At 34.9% G+C, this 24,981-nt stretch overlaps 1 protein-coding gene across 1 annotated transcript in view; it reads right to left on the bottom strand.

Moving 5' to 3' along the window:
• The window catches only part of RANBP9 (RAN binding protein 9), an 88,774-nt gene that overhangs the window by 36,115 nt on the left and 27,678 nt on the right, over positions 1–24,981 (bottom strand). Inside the window, exons 3-5 of the mRNA XM_027876868.1 lie at positions 5,934–5,986; positions 4,386–4,553; positions 560–582 (exon numbers count right to left, since the gene is read on the bottom strand). Coding sequence (XP_027732669.1) covers positions 560–582; positions 4,386–4,553; positions 5,934–5,986 — 244 coding nt within the window. The remainder of the gene's footprint in view (positions 1–559; positions 583–4,385; positions 4,554–5,933; positions 5,987–24,981) is intronic.

Raw genomic sequence — 24,981 nt, 5'->3', positions numbered from 1 at the left:
TTATTTCCATACCTGCCCATAAGATAGAATTATTCAGCAAACAAAATGTGGTTTGATCTACTATAACTTGTTCTATAAGCTTAGCACTAAGGTAAACCAAAAGCCAAATGGCCACTGAGGCCTTAGTCTGCTATAGACATAACCCAAAGAACTTCATCACAAAAATCTTTAAAAGCAGGTAGTGATTAAAAGTTACATACAATCTTTAAAAAACAAAAACTCAAAAGTACCATTACAGGTAGAATTTTAAATATTCCAAAATTTTTAAAAAATTACTTTTTTAAATTTGATTTTCTTTTAAAACCCTCTATGTGGACCAATTTACAACAAATGGAAAAAAAGAAAACCTATAAAACTGGATATAATGGTTAAGTCCAATCCCTAACTTAGAAGGTCTACACTCATATAGTAATAACAGGAATGTGATCTCCCATGCATGGCATCTAAATACAACATATAAACACAGACGATACATACATATTTATATTTCTTCTATCATAACTTTATATATACAAACTAAGATACAAAATATACTCTAAAAAGATAGTTATTATCTTACCGGTAGATCTGTGAAGGCTATACCTGTAAAATACAAAAAGATAACCAATATTAGAATTGCTTTTCAAAAACATAGAATGCTGTGTACTTGGATGATAATCAGTTTACACAACTAAGTAAACTTTGATTCTAAAGACAAAGGGTGTTGTAATACAGAAACAGGTCAGCTCATGGAGTCAGCAGACACAATGTGAATTTCAGCTCCAACATTTGCTAACTGGCCTCATCTGTAAAATAAAAATAACACTTCCAGTACATACTCCTACCTCACATTGTAAACTTTCAAACTCCCTATCATGTATGAGCTATTATTATTATGCTGTTACTGCTTAAAATATTGTTCTTATTCCACTTTAGGGATTACTTTTAAGCCCTAGAAAGCAGTTCCAAATAAAGTAAGTGGCAAGATTTGCCACCATTGTATAGTCCAAAGAATATACTCTGAAGGCAATTACAAAGTCTAGTTCTAAAAACACTTCAAGAAAGAGCAGCTTTATTGGAATAAAGGTACAGCCTATAACAAGGTGATTAAAGATCAACATTCATTTGGATGTGTAAGTACTGGTATTGTTAGTTTAAATTTTTTTAAATCATTATGTTATAATCACATTATACAAGTTTGGCCTAAAAAGGCTACCACCTATGAATTGTTACAACAAAGCTTCTACATTTAGAAACCCTCCCCTCCCAAACCACTCTTTTTATAATACCTTAAAAATATTTTTAAAACAGTCATGCTGCCTTGACAATAGAAATACAGAACCATAAATGGTCCAAGTTTTATACCAAAATATACTAATTTCAGTTTTATTAATAGCAGAGAAAGTAAAAAGTCTATGCACCAAAGAAAATTCATTCAAATTCTTCAGAAATCTAAAAAAAAAAGAATGTCAACCAGTGCAACACAGGAAATTTTATAATTTTATTTTCTAACATCGATACAACAGCATTGACAAATTCTTAAGAGGAATTCCCTGTCTTCTTTGCAGACATCAATAATGTTATAACATGATCATTTTCTGATAATCTTTTGCTTTACTAATGACAAGATTGTATTGATTAAAACCTTTTCAAACATTTCCTAAAGATTCGAATAGCAAATCTATTTTGGTTTTAAGGAACAAAAGTTTTAAGATCTTGTCAATGGTTAACAGCTATCAGAGAAAACATACATCTAGCTCTATACAACGAACTACACACATATACATACATATACACAGACACATGCACATTTCACTTTTAAAAGCTGGGTATATTTTTTGACAATTTTTAAAGTAACTCCAATTTTTAATTCATTCGCAGAGGAAAGAAGTACTTTTAAAGTATTCAGCTGACAATTTTAAGAAAATCATTTAGTTGCAACTTTAAAAAATAAATACAAGAATTAACTATTAGCTCATTTACCTTTAATATTCATTGCCAGTTTTTTTAAAAAACTGTTTTAATTTAGTATGTATAGGAAAGTGTTCCAATAGACCAGATTACAAAATATAAGTACTCTACTAAGGATAGACATTTAGACTTCCTAAGAGGTATGACTGAACAATAATTAAACATTACTTGCCTGGTCTTGAAGAAACGCCTCAGGCACTGCCCCGAAGTACTCAAATTATTCGTAAGTAATTAAGACATGACCCTATTGGGTATCCTGTTCTTCCCTACCACTTTTAAATGCTTAAGGGAAAATATATTCAGACTTAAGACTTGGGAAAGTTTCATAGTATTTGATAAATCAAATGTAGTCGAGTCTCCTTCCCTTCCCACTTACACTCCAAAAAAACTCTTTTAAATAAAGAATGAATATTTTAAGAACCGTAACTAAAAAGACTACCTGTAATCATGCTACCTTTTAAAATCTCAGAAGAAAACATCTATTATAGTTTACATACAAGACTAATTTCTTCTTCTTTAATACAAGATCAATATTGTACATTCAACCAAACACTAAACAGACTACAACTCTTATCATAATGTTATCTCCTGAAGTTTAGAGCCAACTCTCTATTATTAGATGTTTCCAAAACTCTAGTCTCATTTTCTCCAGTGTAATATAAGATCAATCTTGTACATTCAATTAAGCATCCTGAAAATCCAAATCACGTAGGAACACAAAGACTCTTTTGACAAGTTTGCACTAGAAAACTATTAACAGCAAACAAATGAGAGCTTATTTTCGTGGGAAAAAAAACTTAGCCATTACAATCACCTTGAACCATTAAGAAACATATATGTAATCTTTATTAGTAGCCCTAATCAAAATCCCTCTGTGGACAGCCATAAAACAAGCATCCTTTATGATGCAAAGGAGGCAGACACAGCCCTTGCTACAATAATATGCCATAAGCACTTAACCAGATTCATAATCATGTAATAAGAATTTGAATTTTTAATTGTCAGATTATGAAAAGGAACCACAAATCAATACACACAGAGTAATAACAGACAGTTCAAGGAAATATTGTTATTACTAATATAGCTGGGAATTCAAACATTTCCTGGAAAAATTACTATGTTATGTTGGAAGGATCTATAAGATACAAAGAGTTAACTTGTATATTCTGATTTTAAAATTCTATTTCTTTGCTAAGAGCAATTTCTTTCAGCCTCCTTTTCATAGTTAAAAGATAGTGTATTTATATTTATCCTATTTTATTTTTGCCCCCTCCCACTTTCCCCAAATAGAAATAATTCCTTGTTAATAAAGTACCTGTTTTTATAGCTTATTGAGTTTTGGCTGTTTTTTTGTGGTTATTCTTTGAAGTATGCACTGAGGCTGTCCCCAAGAAGGGCGTTACTACCAGTCCCAGTCTTCATTCTGGAAGAAGGTAAATTGCAAGTGGAATTAATTGTAGGTTGGTGGCCTAAGAAATTGTTGGTAACGTATGAGCCAATTCCACGATTTTAGGCCAAAGTAAAATTTCGGCAGCTAACGAAGGTCAGAGACTTATGAAGGTAAGGGCTGCAAAAACCCAGAATTGGAATGCATTATTCCTAGCCATATACCTAGAATACTGCTTATCTTTTAAATGCCACAAAATGACTCAAACTGCTAAATATTTTTAAAGCACTAGGGTTGTTCTTTTCTTTTCCTTAAAAAATGGAATTTTAGATAGCTTAGAAAAGATTGTAAAATTCTGCTTCTGATATGAAAATCATGGAACAAGACTGAAGCCTACATTCTGCTTTAAATGTGTTATGTGTTATGATCTAAAAAATAACATTTTTCCTAGTAATTTTTCAAGTTTTAGGTTCGTCCAACCCTTTACTAATCCTTTTTCTCCCTTATGACCCACCCTATTTTTCTTTTTTCTTTTTTTTTTTAAAGAAAATACCTACTCACCTTCATGCCTCTATATTGCAGCCACCATCCTTCATCCATCCTTCTTTAGCAGAACTTTCCTCATAACATGTTAAAGTCATGTACTTGGTTGGTAACAATTAATCTTTTTCAACCATACTGCTGTTCCTCCCCCTCTCCCCCCAAGGGCTGATGATGTTGCATGAACAGCATTCTCAGCTTTTGCTGCACCAGGAAATGAACCACAAAATAAACCTAAGTTTCCTATACAGCAAAGCAGAAAACTCCCTAATCTAGATATTTTGTGGTATTGCCATAGTTTTCTTCTATCTCTGAAATACAATATAATTTTAAACAAAAGTAAAAATTCCCACAATTTTCACAAATTCACCCTGTATCTACCGCATCTACAGCAGATAATCAAAAATCAAGTATAACTATAGTGTTGTAAAGATGACAAATGCAAAAAAGAACCTGTTCTAGAATCAGAACATTTGCTTATTTTACATGCAATAAATTATCTCAGTACCTAAACTATGTCCATTCTTTGTGTAGAAGCAGGTATTGTTGATAAGGTTTACACAACAGCCAATGACATCACCAGTTGTAAAAGTTGGTCCATAGGGTTGTCCCGTTCCAGAAGAACAAAATGAATGTCCATCATCTCCATGGTAACCATATGAATGTTTATCCCAACCTAAACCGAAAGCAGTAATTTATTTATTGTACTTCATGTTTTATGTAAGGAATTTACTTTCTTTGTACTGGATTTATTCATTTAAGATTAATGATAAATACATAAAAGCCCATTAGAAGAATACAGAAGTGCTACAAAAAAAACCCAAAAAACAAATTCTCATTTGTACATTTAAATCTCTAATCAATGTATTAGAGTGTTTTTTAAACATTATAATGGTCTTGTGATAAAAAAAGAAGTTAGATATGAAACATAGGATGCTCCCACATGACAAAAAAAATACATGTAAATGTATTATTTGCAGGGTAACTTCACCATGTTCTTTTCTGAAAGGATGTTCATATACACATATATAATATATATATAATGTCCTGCCTTTTACATGATTTATTTCAAAAGCAACCCATAATTTAAAAAAGAGAGAGAGATGTTCTGTTCTACTCTTGTTTGACAGGACAAGGTTTTGATAATCGATCACCTTGGTTAACTAGGTGATTCAAATCTAAAGATTAAGCATTTTGTGATCCCTCAGGCAACATCACTGATCACCTTAAGCCATTTGAAGAGAACCTGAACTACAGATTATTGCTATCACAATGCTATATTTACATTAGAATAGATAACTTTCATTCTATATTAACTGTCATTTTAAACAATGAAACATCATTTAAAACATACCACTATGCTCTTTATATCCTTTACAACATTTATTATTACATAGATGCTGTTAAGATGACCTAGCAAGTAAAACATCTAAATACAAGTTGAAGCCAAACTGAACTGACTTATATTAAAAAAAAGCATTTAATACAGCTTTACATTAATGGTTTCAATTTCAAATTTTCAAAAAATCCAACTCAGTTTTGCAAACTAACAGGAGGGAAGAATGATGCAGATAAACATAAGATTCACTAAGATACATATTTTGGCGATATACCTGCCATCCTACTTATGTTTTCCTTAAGACAAATATATAAATTAGTTTATATTCCTCAGTACATACCCAATGGGTGAGGCAGCTTAGGGGTATATTAGTGGTTGGGGAAAGCCCACATACAGAAATTAGAACTGAAAAAGTTCTAATTTTGAAAGTTAAAAGACTATAAAAAGGTACAGTGATAAACTCTTAGCTTTGCATTAACCTAAATCACCTCTAAGGTCCACTCCAGCTCTAAATCTACGATCCTAAGAATAAAAGTTACCCTTTTCTTAGCCTGTCTTTAAAACAATCCAGCCTCCCCTTTGAATCCACAACTTAGACAATCAACTAAAATAAATATTCTTTTATTCCTTGCCCATTTAAAACTGTCACTAATCCCAAATATGAAGACAAATAGCAGCTACCTGCAGTTCTACACTATACTTCAAACACAAGTATACCTGGTAGTCTATTCATGTTCACACCTTGAGCAGAAAGACCAATTCCCATGTAACTGTAAAAAAGAAAAGCAGGTTATTCCTTATGTAAACAAATTATGAACAGTACATGACACAATCAGAAACATGCTTAAGACACATGGAGACTGTATAGTGTCAATAGATTTGCTGGGTTTATAGGAAAAATAACATTCAAATTCATTGAGTTACAAAAAAGAAATATCACCCACCCAAGAGGACCAGGACTGTGTAATCAATAAATACACTTGGTTTATAGGAAAATAAAACAGCAATAATAATTACTTCTTTTACCAACACTTATAAATCCCTTCCTACTAACCTACTGAGGATGATCTTTAATAACATCCTATCTGCCCAATCAAAATATAAAATCCTTTCTGGAAGAAAGGACAAAATTTTTCAAGCAGATCAAAAAGAACAACTAGAAAATCAAAGGAAAAAGCATTTTCATATAATGTAAAATTATTAACATTTTAAAATATGTATTTTAAAAAGTATGACGATTTTGAAATAGATTTTTGGCAAATAGACAAAATCCAACACAACAAAGACCCACCGATTTATAATTATCAAGATGCTATATGAGCTAAGAGTATGAGGAAAAGAATCAGAGATTCTATCTGAGTAATCATGATTGTAAGACAAAAGAAGACATCAAAAATATCAGGGAATAGTGGAAGATTCTATATTTTTTATTGTGATACATTTCTGCTTACCATATTCACTTACAAAATTTCTTTCCATTTCTATCTCTATGCTAAAATAAGTGCCAGGAGTAAGAGAACTGTAGGTTTATCCTTGGCTCAGATTTAACAAAAAAAAAAAAAAAAAAAAAAAGACTAGGCCATGGATATTCATTCTCTCTCTCTCTCTCTCACACACACTCACTCACACACACACACACACACACACACACACACACACACACACAGGCATCAACAAGCAATATGATAAAATGAAAAGAATAATGGATTTAGAATCAAAGAATCTGGGTTTTAATCCTGATTCTGCTACCTGCTGTATGACTTTGGGCAAGTCACTTAAGCTCTTTCCTTGGTTTCTTCATCTGAAAGTTGGGGAGGAGTCTGAGGAATTGGACTACGCAGTGCTTCTTATACTGTGAGTATTTTCACAGTTTAAGAAGTGCTGAAGGAGTCAGGAGCGGAAAAAGTTTAAGAAGCCCTGGACTAGATAACCTTGAAGTCAATCAATCAACAAGCAGTTATTAAGAACGTCCTGAGTTCCAGGTACTGTGCTAGGTGCTAGGGATACAAAGCAAGAAAAAAGGAAAGGAGGAAAAAAAAGGAGACAGGAGAGAAGAAAAATAATTCCTATTCTTAAGGTTCTTACTTTCTATCAAAGAAGACAACAAATCTAAGTAAATACAGAATTTTTAAAAAATAATAAATGTAGTAGGGGGGTAGCTAGGTGATGCAGTGCATAGAGCTCCAGTCTTGGAGTCAGGAGGACCTGAGTTCAAATGTGATCTCAGACACTTGACACTTAACTAGCTGTGTGACCCTGGGCAAGTCACTTAACCCCAATTGCCTAACCAAAAAGCACACAAAATAATAATAACAATAACAATAATAATAATAATAATAAATGCAGGAAAATAAAGTTCAGGGGGGCTCTAGCAATCGGGGGCCAGAATCAGGCTTCATGTTACAGGGGTGCTTGAACTATGTCTTAGAGGAAGAAAAGGATCTTATGAGGTAGACATGGGGAGGGAGTAAGTACAATGCAGACAGACGGGACTGTCAACACAAAGGCACAGAAAGAGAAGACGAAGCATCTTGTGTGAGGAACCGAGAAATGGCCAATTTGGCTGGATAACAGAGTGCAAGGGGAGGCAGGTAAAATGAGACTGGAAAAGTATGATCACATTTTGAAGGGCTTTAAAAGTCAAAGTTCACATCTTATCCTGAAAACAACCACTGGAGCCACTTGAGTTTACTGAGTAGAGGAATGGTATGGTGATATCATCATCAAAAGAAAACTATTCTGACACCTGTGTGGAGAGGAGTTTAGAATGGGAAGAGATCTGAGGTGAGGAAACTAATTAGAGGATCATTGAACAGTTCAGAGGGCATTCTGAACTAAGGTGGTAGCTATGTGAACAGAGAAACAGGATTGGATATGAGAGAGGTAAAGCAAGGGTTCTTAACCTAGATTTCAAGGAGTCCATAAACTTGGATATGGGAAAAAAAATACATCTATTTCAATCTAATTGGTCTCATTGGTAATCCTATGTATTTTATTTTGTGCATTTAAAAACATTATCCTGAGGAATAGGCTTTACCAGACATTCAAAGAGGTCCATAACACAAAAAAAGATTTAAGAGTCCCTATCACAGAGGTAAAAACAGCAAGATTTGGCAAATGATTAGATGTATGGGGTAAAAGAGAATAAAGCGTTGAGGATAATGCCAAGATTAAGAACTTGAGAGAATGAAAAGAATGGTGTTCTCATAAACATACATGCAGAAGTTTGGGAGTAAGATAATGAATTGTTTGGGACATGAGACAATTGAGATGGTTATGAGATAATCAGTCTGAAATGTCTAATAGGTATCTGGTAGATTAGAGTTCGAGAGAGATTTCTACTAGATATACAGAACTGTGATTCAGTCAATAATAGAAATGAAATAGTTAAACCCATGGGAGCTGCTGAGATCCCAGAGAAAATAGATAAAGAAAATAAGCACAGGACAGAGTCTTGTGAATACCCACAGTAAAGGGGTGTGATACGGATGATGAGACAGCAAAGAAGACTGAGGAGTCATCATACAGGTAGGAAAACCAGAAAAAGTAGTATCATAAAAACCCAAAGAAAGAGAATCCAAGAGCAGAGAGTGATCAAGTGACAAATGCAGCAAAGAAGTCAAGAAGGATAAGAATTTTACTAAAACCACCAGACATGACAATTCAAAGATAGCTGAAGAGAGCAGTGGCAGTTGTATAAGAAGCAAGGATGCAAAGAGTTTAACAAAGAGGGAAGAAATAGAGGCCTGTAAATTTAGATACTTTTCCTCCAAAGGTTTGGAAAAAGGAAAGGGAAGAGAAAAGACTACAGCCTGAGAGAATGCTAAGGTCTAATGAAAGGTTTTGGCCAATGGAGGAGGCTTGGTCATAGTTAAAGGCAATAAGGAAAGAGTCAGTAGAGAAGTAGAGGAGGAGAAGGTGGGATATGATTAAAAGGACAATCTGCTGGAAAACATGGGAAAATACGAAATCAAGGGAGCAAATTTTGGCAACAAGGGACACCTCACTATCAAAGATGGGAAGAAAGGACAAGATTCCTTTGAGCAAACATCTAGGATCCTATATTTAAGAGAAAGCTCCAAGGAATGAAGAACAAAAAAAGCAGTAGTTGCAAGGTGACTGAAACATGGTGTTTTCACTTAGTACTCTCTTTTTAAATTTCAAAGTACCTCTGCTCTAAGAAGGTAAAGGAAAAATTACCCACTAGAGCCCCAATTTATTTTCTTGGCCTAATATCTACTGGCAGCATTGGCAGAACCCCACTCCTTGATCAAGTTTATGCCTTTTACCTCAGGTACCAAAGATGACAGGAAGCTTGTCAGGAACAGAATAGTAAATATGACTCATTAATCATAACTCTACCCTAAGGAGACTGCCTCTTTTTTTTTTTAAATACCCCTTAGAAAAGAGTGTAAACAACTGATTTCTTACTTCTTTTTCATTAACAATCCTGCTGTCCCTTATAGGCCATTCCCTTCCCCTCCACCTGTCAATTTCCTAATAACCTATTCAATGTCAATCAGTTAACCTACTAATTAATCTAACATAGATCTACAAATTTACTGAATTCAACTTTTTGGTTGAGCATTATATCTTTCCTCCTTGCCATTTATAATGCAGTCAGTACACTTTTATTCACTATTCTTTTTGTGACATGAAAATTTAAAAAAAAAAATCAGAGCATAAGATCAGTCAATCAAGGCTGAACAAAACCCAAGAATATACAGATTTTTTAGGGCACACAGTAACAGGAGATCTATCACCAGCACAATGTAAGCTTCCAGCATTAGTTTTGAGGGTTTGGTGCTTCAGTATCACAAATACTCAATCAATTACCAGAATCACAAATCATTCATTTAACAAATATTTATTAAGGAAAGGTCTTATATTCAAAGCATTGTGCTAGAAGCTATATGTGATAAAATGATGAAAAGGATAAAGAGAAACTGAAAGAAACTTTAGAAGTTATCTAGTCCAAACCCTACATTTTGATACACAAGGAAATCAAGGCATAAAGTGATCTGAACTGATTTGCCCAAGGTCACATAGCAACTCAGTTATTAGTAGCAGAGCTAAGACTAAATCCCAGGTCTCCCATTTACAAATCCACAGTGCTCAAAATAAGATCTAGTTATAAAATCAAGTGGGTGGTGGCAAAAATATAGATATAATAGCTACATATGTAAATAAAAACTTACTTTTTAAATCTTATAAAAGCAAATCTTGAAAACTAAAAATACTTTTTCAAAAAACTTATTTATTTAGAAAATTCAGAAAAATGGATTGCACAAATTCAGAAGCTTTGGAAGGGAGGGGACTGGAAAACTGAAGTTTAAATGCAAAGAAATCTCATTTTAGACCTCTTTGATAGGGCTGTAACAAAACTAAAATTTCCAACAATATTTGCCACTGTTTAATATTATCTTCATCTTTACTAGTATCTGCAACAACACATGGGAACCTCAGCAAAGCATACACATACTTCCAATAACTTTAAAACACACTCCTTTCTGCACATCATAAATTCCTCCCCCAGCCTTTTGATTGACAGAGTGATCAAGTCTGGCCAATAAGAAAACAACCGTTAACCAGGACCAGAGACAGTATGCTTTACCTACCAATACCTAATCCCCACTACAGACTTGGACTCTATCCCTAGGTCCCTCAGCTCATAAGTAAACTTTTACTTAAGTCTTCCCCAGAACCAGACCTCTCCCAAAATTCTGTGCAGCTACTACAACTGTCTAAACTTCATAATAAATCCTCCAACAAAGATCTACCGTATATACTGGAGACCTTTCTCTAATCCCTTTAAACGTTTTCTCAAATAATATTTTTTACCGATTACATGTAAAAACAGTTTTTAACATTCACTTCTTAAAAATTTTTGAGTTTCAAACTCTTTCCCTCCCCTCCCTCAACTCCATCCTTTCTGGGATGGTAAGCAATTTGATATAAGTTATACATATGCAATCATGCAAAACATATTTCTATATTCGCCATGTTGTGAAAGCAGAGACCAAAAGGGGGGGAAACATAAAAAGAAAAAGTAAAGGGAAAAGTAGTGTGCTTTGATCTGTATTCAGACTTCATTAGTTCTCTCTCTGGAGGTAGAAGCATTTTTCATCATGAGTCCTTTGGAACTGTCCCGAATCACTGTGCTACTGAGATTAGCCAAGCCATTCACAGCTGATCATTGTACAATATTGCTGTTATCGTGCACAATGTTCTCCCGGTTCTGCTCATTCACTTGCATCAATTCGTGTGACTCCTTTAATATTCTCTGAAAAACCACTAGAGCACTCTAGTTTTCTCTCTGCTTGTTGTTATCCTTCACTTTAAACTGGCTCACCTCCTTTTCTAATCCTGTATGTCTTTGATGCCGCTTTTCACACCCAGTTATCACTGGTAACACGGTGTAGCAAGTCTCTTCTCTGAGAGTCTGGAAGTCAAGCTAAGGCCATCACCTTGACCATCCTCTCCCCTCAGACCCTGACAGAGATAGCCCAGGACCCTGAGCTCAAGAGCCGCTCTGCTTCCCATCCAGCCTCTAGTCATCTCAGGAAGCAGGCCCTGTGGAGATGTGACCCAGCAACTGCTAGTGCTAGTGCTACAGCCCAGCCTCCTCAGCACCAATGGCTCTGGAGCCCCAGAGGAGAACATTCTCACCATCAAGGGCCTTGCCACTGTCAAGCAGTTCCACATCAGAAACAGATAGGTCTTATCAGTAGAAATTACATTAAAGAAGATGCTTTGCTTTCTATTTTACTGATGTACCCTAAGGACTTGGGATCTTTCCATCTGACTTGCAGCTGACCCTTCTTTTAAGTGTCTCCCCAAATAGAATACGAGCTCCTTGATGCAAGACAGTCTCGATTTTCTGTTTTAGCACAGTGCTTTAAAAATAGTAAACACATAATACATGCTTTTTTATTCATTCAGTCAGTCTTTGCACTGCCTTTACAGTAATCATTCTTTTTTGAAGTTGGGTTAAAAACTCAATTCAAAATGAGGGGAAGGGGTTAACTTTTTATTCTTCTGAAGCCATGCTATTCTGGGATTTACAGCCATATATCATCACAGGGAAAAATCAGGAGTTAAAAGATTGGTTTTTGTGGCAAAGAATAGCTTGGGATCCTTGTTCTGAAGATCAAAAATGAGATAACGTGCTTTATAAAACTTAAAATATGATATACATACAGATTTCATCATTATTTAATAAATTACTGAAAATGCCATAAAATTTCCCAAATATGATCCAGCTTGATCTCTTCCCAATTCTACCCTCAGAATGTTGCCCATTTGCAGTTCCTAAGTTCTGTACTGATGGTCTAATTCTATCCAACTGTGAACTAATTTGAGCTATAATATACAATATTCATTTACTTGTTTTTTCCTATATGAATAGCCAGGTTTGCATAGATCTCACTGAGGAGGTACTGCAGTGTTTATGAGTTTGATGCAATAAGCACAATGTCTGGAATCTCTAGAAAGTCTCATATGTACTCCTATTTTAAGTTTAGCACAAGACATTTTTCTTGGATTCCGACTAATACATTTTAATTTAAAAATTATTTTAATTACTAAAGTACGAGTATTCCAAGGATAAGTGCCATTATAAAGGACTTCAACCAAGTTATCATTAGCCATTTTTAATATTCACATACCTTGTTCATTTGTTCAAATGCAACTTGTCCAATATTTATTCTCAGTACCTCAAGCAACTTACTTGTCCAATATTTATTCTGAGTACCTCAAGTAAAATGCTAAAATTCTTTTGGGAAATGTAAAGCTTGGAAATTCACATTCTCTCAAAACCAAATTTAGCTAGGCTGGTCCTAAGATGGCAGATATACCATCCATCACTGGGCCCATACTCAAAATATTCCCGGTATAGTAAGACCTGCTAAGGGCTTGGACTCCATTGATCCAGACTTCAGGAATCCAAGTTACATCACCTCTGTTCCACTGGAGTAGAGCTTCTAATAACTGTTTCCAAGTACCAACCTAACTAAATTAATAGAGGTTAATCACCAGAATGCGGGCCATCAATTGATGTGATGAGTATTTTTGGCCACATTAAATCATGAGTACCATCTAAGATACATGCAATCTCTATCAATGTTGTTTGTAAAGCAAAAGTATATGCAAAAGTCCTTTAATACAGTGCTGTCAAAAAATTCAAGTAGAACTGGATCCCTAGGGGCTCCGTATTAACTTTTTTTCCCCTTGAATAATATTTTATTTCTTCTCAATTACATGCAAAAACAATTTTAACATACGTTTTTAAAATTCTGAGTTTCAAATTCTTTCCCTCCCTCCATCCCTCACCTCACCTCCTCCCTGAGACAGTAAGCAACTTGATACAGGTTACACATGTGCAATCATGCAAAACATATTTTTATATTATCATGAGAACGAAAGGGTGGAAAAACATGAAAAAAATAAAGTGGTAAGTAGTATGCTTTGATCTGCATTCATACTTCATCAGTTCTTTCTCTGGAGGCAGAAAGCATTTTTCATCATGGGTCCTTTGAAATTGTCTTGGATCACTGTACTGCTGAGAACAGTTAAGTCATTCATTGTTGATCATCACACAATATTGTTGTTACTGTGTACAATGTTCTCCTGGTTCTGCTCAATTCTCTTTGCATCAGTTCATATTAAGTCTTTCCAGGTTTTTTCTGAAATCAACCTGCTTGTCACTTCTTATGGCACAATACTATTCCATTACAATCATATACCACAGCTTGTTCAGCTATTCCCCAACTGATGGGCATCCCCTCAATTTCCAATTCACAAAAAGAGCTGCTATATTTTTGTTCAAATAGGTACTCATCCCTCCCCCCTTTTTAAGACTTAGTAGTGATACTGCTTAATCAAAGGGTAAGCAGTTTTATAGCCCTTTGGGCACAGTTCCAAATTGCTCTCCAGAATAGTTGGATCAGTTTACAACTCCACCAACAATGCATTAGCGACCTAATTTTTCCACATCTCCTCCAAGATCTGTCATTTTCCTTTTCTGTCACATTAGCCAATCTGATAGGTATGAGGTAGTATCTCAGAGTTGCTTTAATATGCATTTCTCTAATTAATGGTGATTTAGAGCATTTTTTCATTTGACTATAGATAGCTTTGATTTCGTTTTCTAAAAACTGCCTATTATCAATCGGAGAATGACTTGTATTCTTATAACTTTGACTTCTCTATATATTTGAGGAATGAGGCCTTTATCAGAGACACTTGCTATAAAAATTTTCCCCCAGTTTTCCGCTTTCCTTCTAATGTTGGTTGCATTGGTTTGGTCTGTGCAAAAACTTTTTAATTTAATATAATTAAAATTTTCCATTTTATATCCTGTAATCCTTGCTATCTCGTTTGGTCATATATTCTTCCCTGCTCCATAAGATCTGACAAGGAAACTATTCTCTCCGAATTTGTTTATGGTATCACCTTTATGCCTAAATAATATACCCATTTTGACCTTATCTTGGTATATAGTGTAAAATGTTGGTCTATACCTAGTTTATGCCATATTGTTTTCCCAGAAGTTTTTATGCATACTGACTGTGAAAAAGCACAAATTAACATTATCTATGTTGCATTGTTTTTATTTATTTTGTTAGTCATTTCCCAATTAAATCTTAGTATGTTTCAAGCTTAACGCCTCTGATTTAAGGCATAGATGTAGCTTACTTGATTTTCTCTTTTTGGGGGGAAAGGAAGGATAGAAGCTTGTGGATATGTACACAAATGTGTGTGTGTGTGTGTGTATATATATATATATATATATATGCTACATAACCAGAATTTATAAATTTATAAAATGTTTAAAATGCTACACTGGGACTGAAAGTATAGGCAATTCAGGAAATCTTCTTTCCCCCTAATTTTCAACTGTTTGAAAAAAAAGAAAGAAACTAACTTAAAGGAATGGCCATAGAACATTCATGGAGATAAATTTTATCGCTAATTTTCAGGAGAGTGCTTCAAAAGATCATTTTGTTACTATTGGCATAAATTGATTTAGCACCTAGTTTATAAGAAAGTTCATTTAACCCGAGTAATCCATTCACAGATCATGCCAGAATTAACTCCTTTTTCAAGGAGTTCAAGAATACAGTTCAGACTTCCACTCCACCTTAACTCCTACCATCATATCATAAGAACTTTTGATATACATGATGATGACCCCTCCCAATACCCTCTTGACCTTCAGTCTCATTTCCTAAATTCCCATGTTCTCCACCTTCACAGTACCTCAGCCACACACATAGATTGTTAAACCCTTGCTCTGCCAAGCACCAAAAGTAGTTCTACTTCCATGTTTGCCAGAATGGCACAACTCTTCTCTCAAACCATAACCTCCAATCCTTTAATCTCTGCCTCACTCTTCCTAAATGTAGTCTTTGTCCTCAATATAACCTCCACCTTCCTTCCCTATTCTCCTAATCCATCACTCCTGCTCTGATCTCATTTACCTCCTCTTTCATGGCCTGAAACCTAGATCAACTAAATGCTATCAGCTACCCTTAAACTCTTGCCACCTTGTCTTAGCACCAATCTCACCTTGTGAAACCCCAACCCTGAGTTACATTCACTACATGCTAATTTCCTACTTTCATGCTGCTGAATGTTCCTGGTCAAAGCCAGAGAACTTTGAAACTCCTGTATACTTATTTAATCTTGTTTCCACTGTGCCCTTATTTCTGTATGGCAACTGTTTTATTTATCCTTGAATGATATCACCCTCTCCATAGCAGCTTTCTGATCTTCCCCTCTCTTCTAACTTACTATTACTCTTTCTCACTCATTCACTCTTTCTCAGCATTAGAACTCACAACTTCATATCCTAAGAAAATAGAGGGAGAGCCAGAGCCAAGATAGCATAATAGCAGGAACAAGCACAGCAAGCTTCCCTCCCCAAAAAACTACAGATCTAAGAAATGCACCAGAACAAATCCTGATTGGGAAATCCAAGAAAAAAATCCAAGTGCATCATTTTTCCACATCAGTTAAGCCCAAGAAGACCAAAAGTCTGTTGACACTGAGAATAAAGCAGCTCACTGTGTAGAACACAGTAAGACAAGAGGCTATGCACCAGGGCAAAAGGAGGTACCAGATCCAGCAAAAAAATAATCGTCTTGTGTATGATACAGGAACAGGCACCAGCTGGCAGTTCTGTCACTCATAACCAAGTTATGAGACACAAATCCAAGACAAACTGAGGAGCGTACATGTGCCTAATGGTGGTATTCCAGGATGAAGAAAGGTTGCAGGCCCTAGCTATGTACTGAGCAAAGAACAAGTTCAGAAACAAGCACTGTATGGACCATACCCTAGGAGTAGATCAGGGTTTCAAGTTCTAGCCTCCAATCAAATCTGAAACCTAGAGAGGAATAACCAGGACAAGATTCCCAGAACAAAGGGAAGTCACAGTTCATCCATTCTGAATCAGCACAGCTTTCCAACTGGCTGAGTCCAAAAGCAGTCTACTGAAACTCCAAACAGGGCCAGCAAATAGGCCTGTTTTGGTCAGACTCAAATCCAGGTTAGGAACCTGCAGAACTCAGATGAGAGGACAGTGATCAGATTTTTCCCTCTATCAGACCACTGAATAATAAAAGCTTTCAAGATCCCAGACTGAGCTGTCCTCGAGATCTTGGTATCTCATAGCAAAAATAACTGACCTAGAAAACAGGTTGAGGAGAAAAAGAATTAAGAATCATTAAACTACCTGAAAGCTATGACCAAAATAAAAAAGCCTAGACATCCTATTTCAAGAAATCTTAAAAACTGGCCAGATCTCAGTAACAGAGGGGAAAGAAATAGAAAGACTATCCTACTTAAAGTGTCCCCAAATGAAAACTCCCAAGAACATTACAGCCAAAATCTAGAATTTCCAGGTCAAAGAAAAAAATAATGTAAGCAGTGAGGAAGAAAGAATTTAAATAGCAAGGAGTTACAGTCAGGATTCACACGACTTAGCAGCAAACACATAAAGGAATAAAAAGCTTGGAATTCAGTATTCCAGAAGTCAAAGTAAAAGTTTACAACCAAGATTAACTTACCCAGCAAAACTGAATCCTACAGGGGGGCACAACAGTCTTTTAACAATACAGGATTTCCTAGCGTTCCTGATTAAAAGATCAGAACTGCATAGAAACATTTAAGCATAAACAGGAGTGAAGAGAATCAAAAAATAAAAAACAAAAGGTCAACATGAACAAAGAATCTATTATAAGGGTTAAATAAGGATAAACTGTTTACATTAATAGAGATGATACATGTGTTCCCTATGAACCCTACCTTCATCTGGGGTCACAAAGAGAAGTCTAATTAGAAGACCTAGGAGAGGTTATGTTATGTCTTGGTAATCTCAAAAAAAAAAAAATGAAAAAGAAGAGAAAGAGAAATACACTAAAGGAAGAAAGGGAGAGAAATTTTAGGAAAAAAAACAACCTCATGAAATTGGGGCATGTTAGTAAAAATCTTGTTTATCAACAAATAAGAAATGGGGGTAGGGTGGCAACTCACACTTAAACTTTACTCATCTGAACTGGTCAAAGGAGGGAATTAAACACACACATATGGATACAGAAACACATCTCACTCAATAGGGAAATAATAGGTGGGAAAGGAGAAAAGGAGGAGGGCAACCAGGTGAAGGGTAGCTTAGCTGAGGGAGTTAAGTCTTAGGCAAAACAACAATTCTAAATAAAGGATATATAAGAATATCCATTGCTCTTTTTATGGTGACAAAGAATTGGAAATGGAGGGGTGCCCATCAACTGGCAATGGTATCAACGTAATGGAATGATGTTGTGCTGTAAGAAATGATGGTAGAGATGGTTTCAGAAAAACTTTAGGAATATCTATATGAACTGTCAGAGTGAAATGAGCAGAACAGAGAGAATAATTTATACAATGACAATAACATGGTAAAGACAAACAACTTTAAAAGACTTAGAAACTCTGATCAGTGTAATGACCAACCACAATTTCAGAGTAATAATGATGAAACCCATCTCTTTACAGAGAAGTTGAAAGACTCAGGGCAAGGGGAGGATGACCAATGTGGAAGTTTGTTTTGCTTGACTATACCTGTTTGCAGTTGGTGTTTTGTTTTTCTTTCTTTTTCAATGGGAGGGAGGGGGGAGGGGGAAGGGGGGAAAAGACAGTAGGAGTGAGAAAAGAAAGAATTTTGATGGTTGGAAAAAATGTTTTTTGAAAGAAAGCAAACAGAGATGATGAATAGCAGACTCCCTCTTCCTCTTCCCCAGGTCACACTTTTCCTCATACTCCAATCTTTCCTTTAAAGAAAATGCTTTATAAAATTATAATCCAATCATTTCAATTAAGCATACAGAAAACTTTGAGATGTTCCAATTAAACAATTTTTCAATTCCCTTATCAAAACATTTGCATTCCTATTTTAAAGAGTATATGAAATTAAACATGGACAATTATGCTTCTGAGAACACTTAAAGAAAATTTTCTGAATATTAACCCAGATAAGGTATTAAAAGACCAAAACTCAAACTTTAAACACATTAGAAGTTATCTAAAGCACTGTTTTGTTCACTAGGTGTAAACACACAAAGTTCAAAAGAAGGCATATGCCAAATGTAATTTTAAAACAAACTAGTACATGGTATCTGAACCAATATGCGAAATAGTAGATTTATGTCTGAATTGGCAAAACAAATATAGAGAATTCTCAGCAAAGCTTCACAAATCTAAAATTTCTGATTTTCATATTACCTATACAAATTTTCATTTTAGTTGTAATTTCATTGTGACAATAAGATTAGCCATGGAAAAAATGGAGAAGGAGCACAGCAGCATACCTATCTAAATATATTAGTAGTTATGTAGCCACCACAAAGGAAGAAGGGTAAACAGAAATCAAAAGTACTACTTCTACCCATTGCCAATCATGTCAAAGATGATAAACAACACTTCAGCATTTCAAAATCCCGGTCCCAAAATTCAACATAAAAAGTACTCATTTCAGATGAGTGGAGCACTTAGTACTTCTAAGGTCTTCTTGAAGCACCTATTTTATTTTCTAAAACTACATACTATTGACATTATATTTATATATAGTATGTATATATAGTACACACATAAAAACACACACACAGTGTTGCTTTTTCCCTCTTTCTAAGCACTTGAGTATTTGTTACAATGAATAAAAAGGTTGTGGAATCTCAAAAATTTGCTTCAGTGCAAGTAAGATGAGACAAATAATATCACCTTGGTTCACTTTACGCAAAGTTTAAATCAAATCCCACAAAAATTAAGCAAATTTATCCAAAACCAGACTCTTGCAAATCAGGAGACATCATGAAAACAAGACAAAAAATTACTGTCACCCCACCATACATGACCCAAAGATTTCACATTATGGTCCATGTAGAATTTCTTATTTTTCAAATATATGCTATTATATGATTGTAACAAAAGTTTCTATAATCCCATAAGTCTAAAAAGACAAAACAAAAAAACAATTTATTGTTAACAATAAATACCATTACAACTAAAATACCCATCATAAAAAAGTTTGTGGAAAATTTCTAAGTATGAGGGGAAAAAATCTAAATTATCTATGCCTTTTGATCCTGAGATGTCACTCACTGATAGGCATATACCTCAAGAAGATCAAAGAAAGGACCAATATTTCCCAAATATTCATAGCACTTTTTGTATAACAAGAAGGAAGTGGAGGGAGATACCCCCATAGATGGTGAAACTGATAAAGAAATTGTGTCATGTAAATATAATGTACTATTATTGAGCCATAATACATGACAATAATGAGTTTCCTCATCTGTAAAATGGGATAATAATAGCACCTACCTCCCAGGATTGTTGTGAGGATCAAACGGAATAACTGCAAAGTGCCTCATACGTTGTAAGTGGTATGTAAATGTTAACTATTATTATTATTATTGTGAATTCAGAGAAGTACAGGAATATTCATACGAACTGACAGAGAATGAATTAAGTAGAACCAGGTAAACAATATACACAAATAATGACAAACAATGTAAATGAAAATAATAAAAACTAAGCTGAATTCCATCAATCATTGAAGTGTCAACTACATGCCAGGCATTGTGCTAGGCACTGGTGATACAAAAGGAAAGAAAGAAAACATCTCTGCATTCAAGGACATTTTAAATATATACAAGGTAGTTTTGGAAGGAGGGCACTAGCAACTGGAGGTGGGGGAGTATCAGGAAAGCTTTTCATGCAGAAGATGATGCATGAGCAGCATCTGAAAGGAAAAGTGAGATTCTATTAGCAAAGGTAAGAAGGGAGTATATACCAAGCATGGGGATCAGCCAGTACAAAGACAAACAGGTGGGAGATGGAGGAGTATCATATGTGAGGTCCAGAGAGATTACCAGTTTGGCTAGATAGCTGAGTGTGGGAAGAGGAGTAATTTCCAAAGAGATTAGGAAGCCAGGTTGTATAAAATCTAAAGAAAGGAGTTTAGAAGAAGCCACTAGAGTTGGTTGAGGAGAGGAGTCACATGGTCAAATCTGTGCTTAAGGAAAATTGCTTTCACAGCTCTACAGGATAGACTAGGTTGCAGAGAGACTTGAGGCAGGGATATCGATTAAAGAGCCTATTGAATTATAGGTGAGACCCTGAATAAGAATTTGAACTAAAGTAAGTAGCTATGTGAATGGAGACAAGGGAACAGATTCAAGAAATGTGGTGAATATAAGAATGTAAACACTGAGCAACTAACTGGGTATGAGAGGTTAAGAGGAATGTGAAATCAGAATAATGCAGAATTTATAAACCTAAGGCACAAGAAGGATGTTGGTACCTTCAACAAAAAAGAGTAGACTGAAAGAGAAGTTTTTGTGGGAAGGATAATGAGTTCAGTTTTTTAGACATGCTGAGTTTAAGATGTGTCTGGAACATCTAATTTGCAAAGTCCAATAGGCAGCTGGTTATATGGAACTGAAGCCGAGGGAACAGACAAAGGCTGGATAAAGAGAAAGTACTAGGAGTCATCTGTATAAAGATGGTAACCGTCATCTTTAAGCCCCTGGGAGCTAATGAGATTACCAAGACAAAGTATGGATAGAGAAGAAAAGAGGTGTAAGATTAGAACCTTGGGGAACACTCAGTTAAAGGGTTTGATATAGATGATATATCAGCAAAGGAGATTCAAGAAGGAGTAATCAGACAGGTAGGAACATAAGCAGAAAACAATATAAGGAAAATTTGGAGGGCAGAAAATATTTAGGATGAAAGGGTGGTCAACAATATTAAATGCAGCAGAAGAATCAAGAAGGGTTAGGTATGAGAAAAGATCATCAGCTTTGGAAATTCAGAGAACACTGGCACCTTTGGAGAGAGAAGATTCAGTTGAAAGATGAGGTAAGAAACAAGACTATAAAAGGATGAGGACATAATAAAGTACAGGCAGATAGTACAGGCCAACTTTTTTCAGAGTTTGGCTGAGCAAGAGGAGAGATACAGGACAATAGCGCTTGAAAGGATGATCTTGTCTAGTGAAGGCTTTGGTGAAAGATGGCGGAGACACTTTTTAAAGCAGTAGTGAAGAAATCTAATTGATAGGGAAAGGAGATGAAAATGTTTGAGGGGAAGAGGCAGCGAGGTGGCGCAGTGGGTAGAGCTCCAGCCTTGGAGTCAGGAGGACCTGAATTCAAATGTGAAGTCAGACACTTGTGTGACCCCAGACACTTGTGTGACCCTGGGCTGACTGCCTCACCAAAAAAGTTCCCCCCCGCAAAAAGTATGAAGGGGGTGAGGGGAGAATGATTTAGGTTGCAATCTGAAGAAACCAAGAGAATGGGATCAAGTATACAGGATGTTAAGGGGTTGGCCTTGGCAATAGGGGCCCACTTCTTTGTCAAGAGCCAAGGAAAGGAAGAGGAGAGTGTGAGATGATGTCAAAGGGTTTTTAAATTAAGAAAATGAAAGAAGAGGAAGCTCGCCTCAATTTTTCTGGCAAAATAAGATGAAAGGTTCTCAGCTGAAAAAGAACAAGGAGGTGGAGGAGGAGGAGGAAGAACTGTTGAGAGCCCTCAGTTGAGGGCAGAGTAGTTTGGGAATAGTTTTTGTGGTGAGAATGGAAATCAATTAAGGAGGAATAAAAGAAATACCTTGTGGCCATGGTAATTGTAGGGACCAATCTAGGCCCCTAAAAAGAGATAAGGAAATTTGCCTCCCTCCTTTTTAGAGGCAGAGTTTTGTATTAAGGGATTAACAGTTGTGAAACTTTGCATATGACGTCAGCACAAGCCAATCTGTCAACTGTATTTACTTGATTGTTGTTCTTTGTTTTGTTTTTTTTTTTGTTACAAGGGAAGGTACACTGGGAAGAAGGGTTTAGAAATATCTGGAAGCAAGAGGTAAAAACAAAAAAGGCAGCAATAAAACTTGAAAATATTTTTTAAGGTTTCCAGGTCCAAATCAATAACTGGCTATTAAACTAAGCATAACAAAATTTGAAACCAAAAGAATTTAAGACATTCATTCTCTGTAATGTGATTTTATCAGAACTAAAATGAAATTAAAGAGACGACCTTATTCTTTCTTTGTCATTTTTTCTTCCATTTTCTTTTTTTTTTAAGTAGACTATCCATCCCTTAACAACATTAAACACAGAGTTTAAAAAAAAAAAGAACTTTATCATTTTGCATTGTCAGGAATATAATTTTCTTGTTTAAAAAAACTGACTTCTTAGTATTTTATATCCCATAGGTACTAAATTCTCATAAATTACTACAATTCTTCTTTCTTTTAATAAAGCTACTCCTTTATATGCTGTGATCTATTATTAAGAAGTTGGGGTAGGATTTTTCTTTTGGGTTTTTCTTGTTTTTGTTTTTTGCTTTTCTTTCTTTGTGGGAGAAAAAGGTTAAATAATAATGTTCCTAACCTACAGCAGAGTGGGAAGTCAGAGGGAAGCCATATGCAAAGCAAAATCACACAAATTAAATCCTATTTTCTAACTTACATTTTAAAAATCTTCCCAGTCTAAAAAACTAAGTCAGGCACTTTCTTATCTCTGTAACAGAGAAAACAGGAATTTGCTAAGTTGTGAAAGCAAATATGCCTCAAAATAGCCAAAAACAAAAAAAACAAACCCAGAAAAATGGACCCAGGACCATGGGGTTTAATACAAGTACATACGAGTTAACATAAATGCCTGGAAGTTTTATAAATTGTTGCCAATCACATCACTTTCCCACTGACTTACATTAAAATTTCAGAGGTGCTTTATCTTCATTTCAGATAGATCTTCAATTGGCAGTGACCTCCTAACACCTTAGCCTTAAGTTTTTCTGCCCCTCAGTTTCTCTCAAGTTGTTACTGATCTGTAAACAAACACTTAAATGCATTAGAGGAGCTCACTAAAGGAATCCTCTTGTACTGTAAATCACTACCCTTTATTGTCTATTTTCAAGTTCAAATTTTCATATATTAGTTTCCCCTAAAGAGATATCTATTTTAAGAATACTATATTCAGGATGTTACACATGCTTACATCTAAGAAGGATGACTCAATATGATTGAAATCAATACAAAAGTTATCAATTCCAAAGAATATAGGCATATCTTACAGGTTCCTAAAACGTAAAAATCTCGCTTAAAATGCACCACAGAACTTCTTGTAAAGTAAAAAACCTTTTAGATTGTAAAAAATCATTCACTGAATGTACTTTGTAAAGGTTTATTTGGGCCTTTGTTGGAAGTATTTGTCCAAAGCAAATTAACAAATAGGCTAAATTTTTTTACATCACCCCTTAACTGATTTTGTAAATTCTGATTGTGGTATGTTCATTTAAAAAAATACACAAACACTTTGATCAATAAGCTATGTAGGACCACTCAAATAAATACACAAAGTCTCTTGATAATGACCACTGGGGGAAAAAATAAGCTATACAGGACTATAAAGTCTCCAAAATTAAATTAAAGCTTTTTTTTTAATAGATAATTAAACAAGCAAAGTTTTAATTCATTACTCTCAGTTCTGAGCTTCTAGTAAACTTTTTTCTCAAGTTAATACAGAGAATGAGAGTGAAAACTACCTTTAAAAGTACAGTATTTTTATTTTAAATATTATTTCCTAAAATAACCAAAGAAAAATGCATTTATTATATTCCAAGTTAGCACATTTATATAGCAAAAGAAAGTCACATTATTCTTAAGATTTATGTTTATAGGCATTCTTCACTTTATCCAACATATTTTCTTTATAAGTTGTCAAATATGTTTTCTTAAATCAATCATTCGAAATACACTATAAGTATTCTCTACTTAAGGAATCTTATTTGTGAAATCTTTGCAAAAATTGAGGATCGCTCTCTAATGTAAATCGTATAAGACCAGGTGTTTACATAAAAATAAAAATTCAATTAATAGTAACCCAACTAAATGCAGAGTAATTGAAAGAGTGCTAGACTTGGAAGAGTCAGCAGAGACCATGGTTTGAATTTTGCTTCAAACACTAGCTGCATGATTTTAGTCGAACTCCTTAAACTGTGAACCTCAGTTTTTGCCATCTGTAAAATAACACTAAAACTAACTTGCAGTACCAATAACTCATAGAGTGGTGAGTAAAGTTCTTGGCAAATTTCAAAGCACTATATAAATGAGTCTTTATTTCTTCTAAACATACTTAATTTATAAGAATGTAGCAAATTACAACAAAACAAGCAAACAGCATGAATTTAATCAGGAAAGGTACTTGCTGAGCCTATTCCAA

This window comes from Vombatus ursinus, unplaced genomic scaffold, assembly GCF_900497805.2.
Source record: "Vombatus ursinus unplaced genomic scaffold, bare-nosed wombat genome assembly UNPS02000577.1, whole genome shotgun sequence".
Classification (NCBI taxonomy): domain Eukaryota; kingdom Metazoa; phylum Chordata; class Mammalia; order Diprotodontia; family Vombatidae; genus Vombatus; species Vombatus ursinus.
Note: the sequence above shows the minus strand (reverse complement) of the source record. Positions and strands in the feature narration are given on the sequence as shown.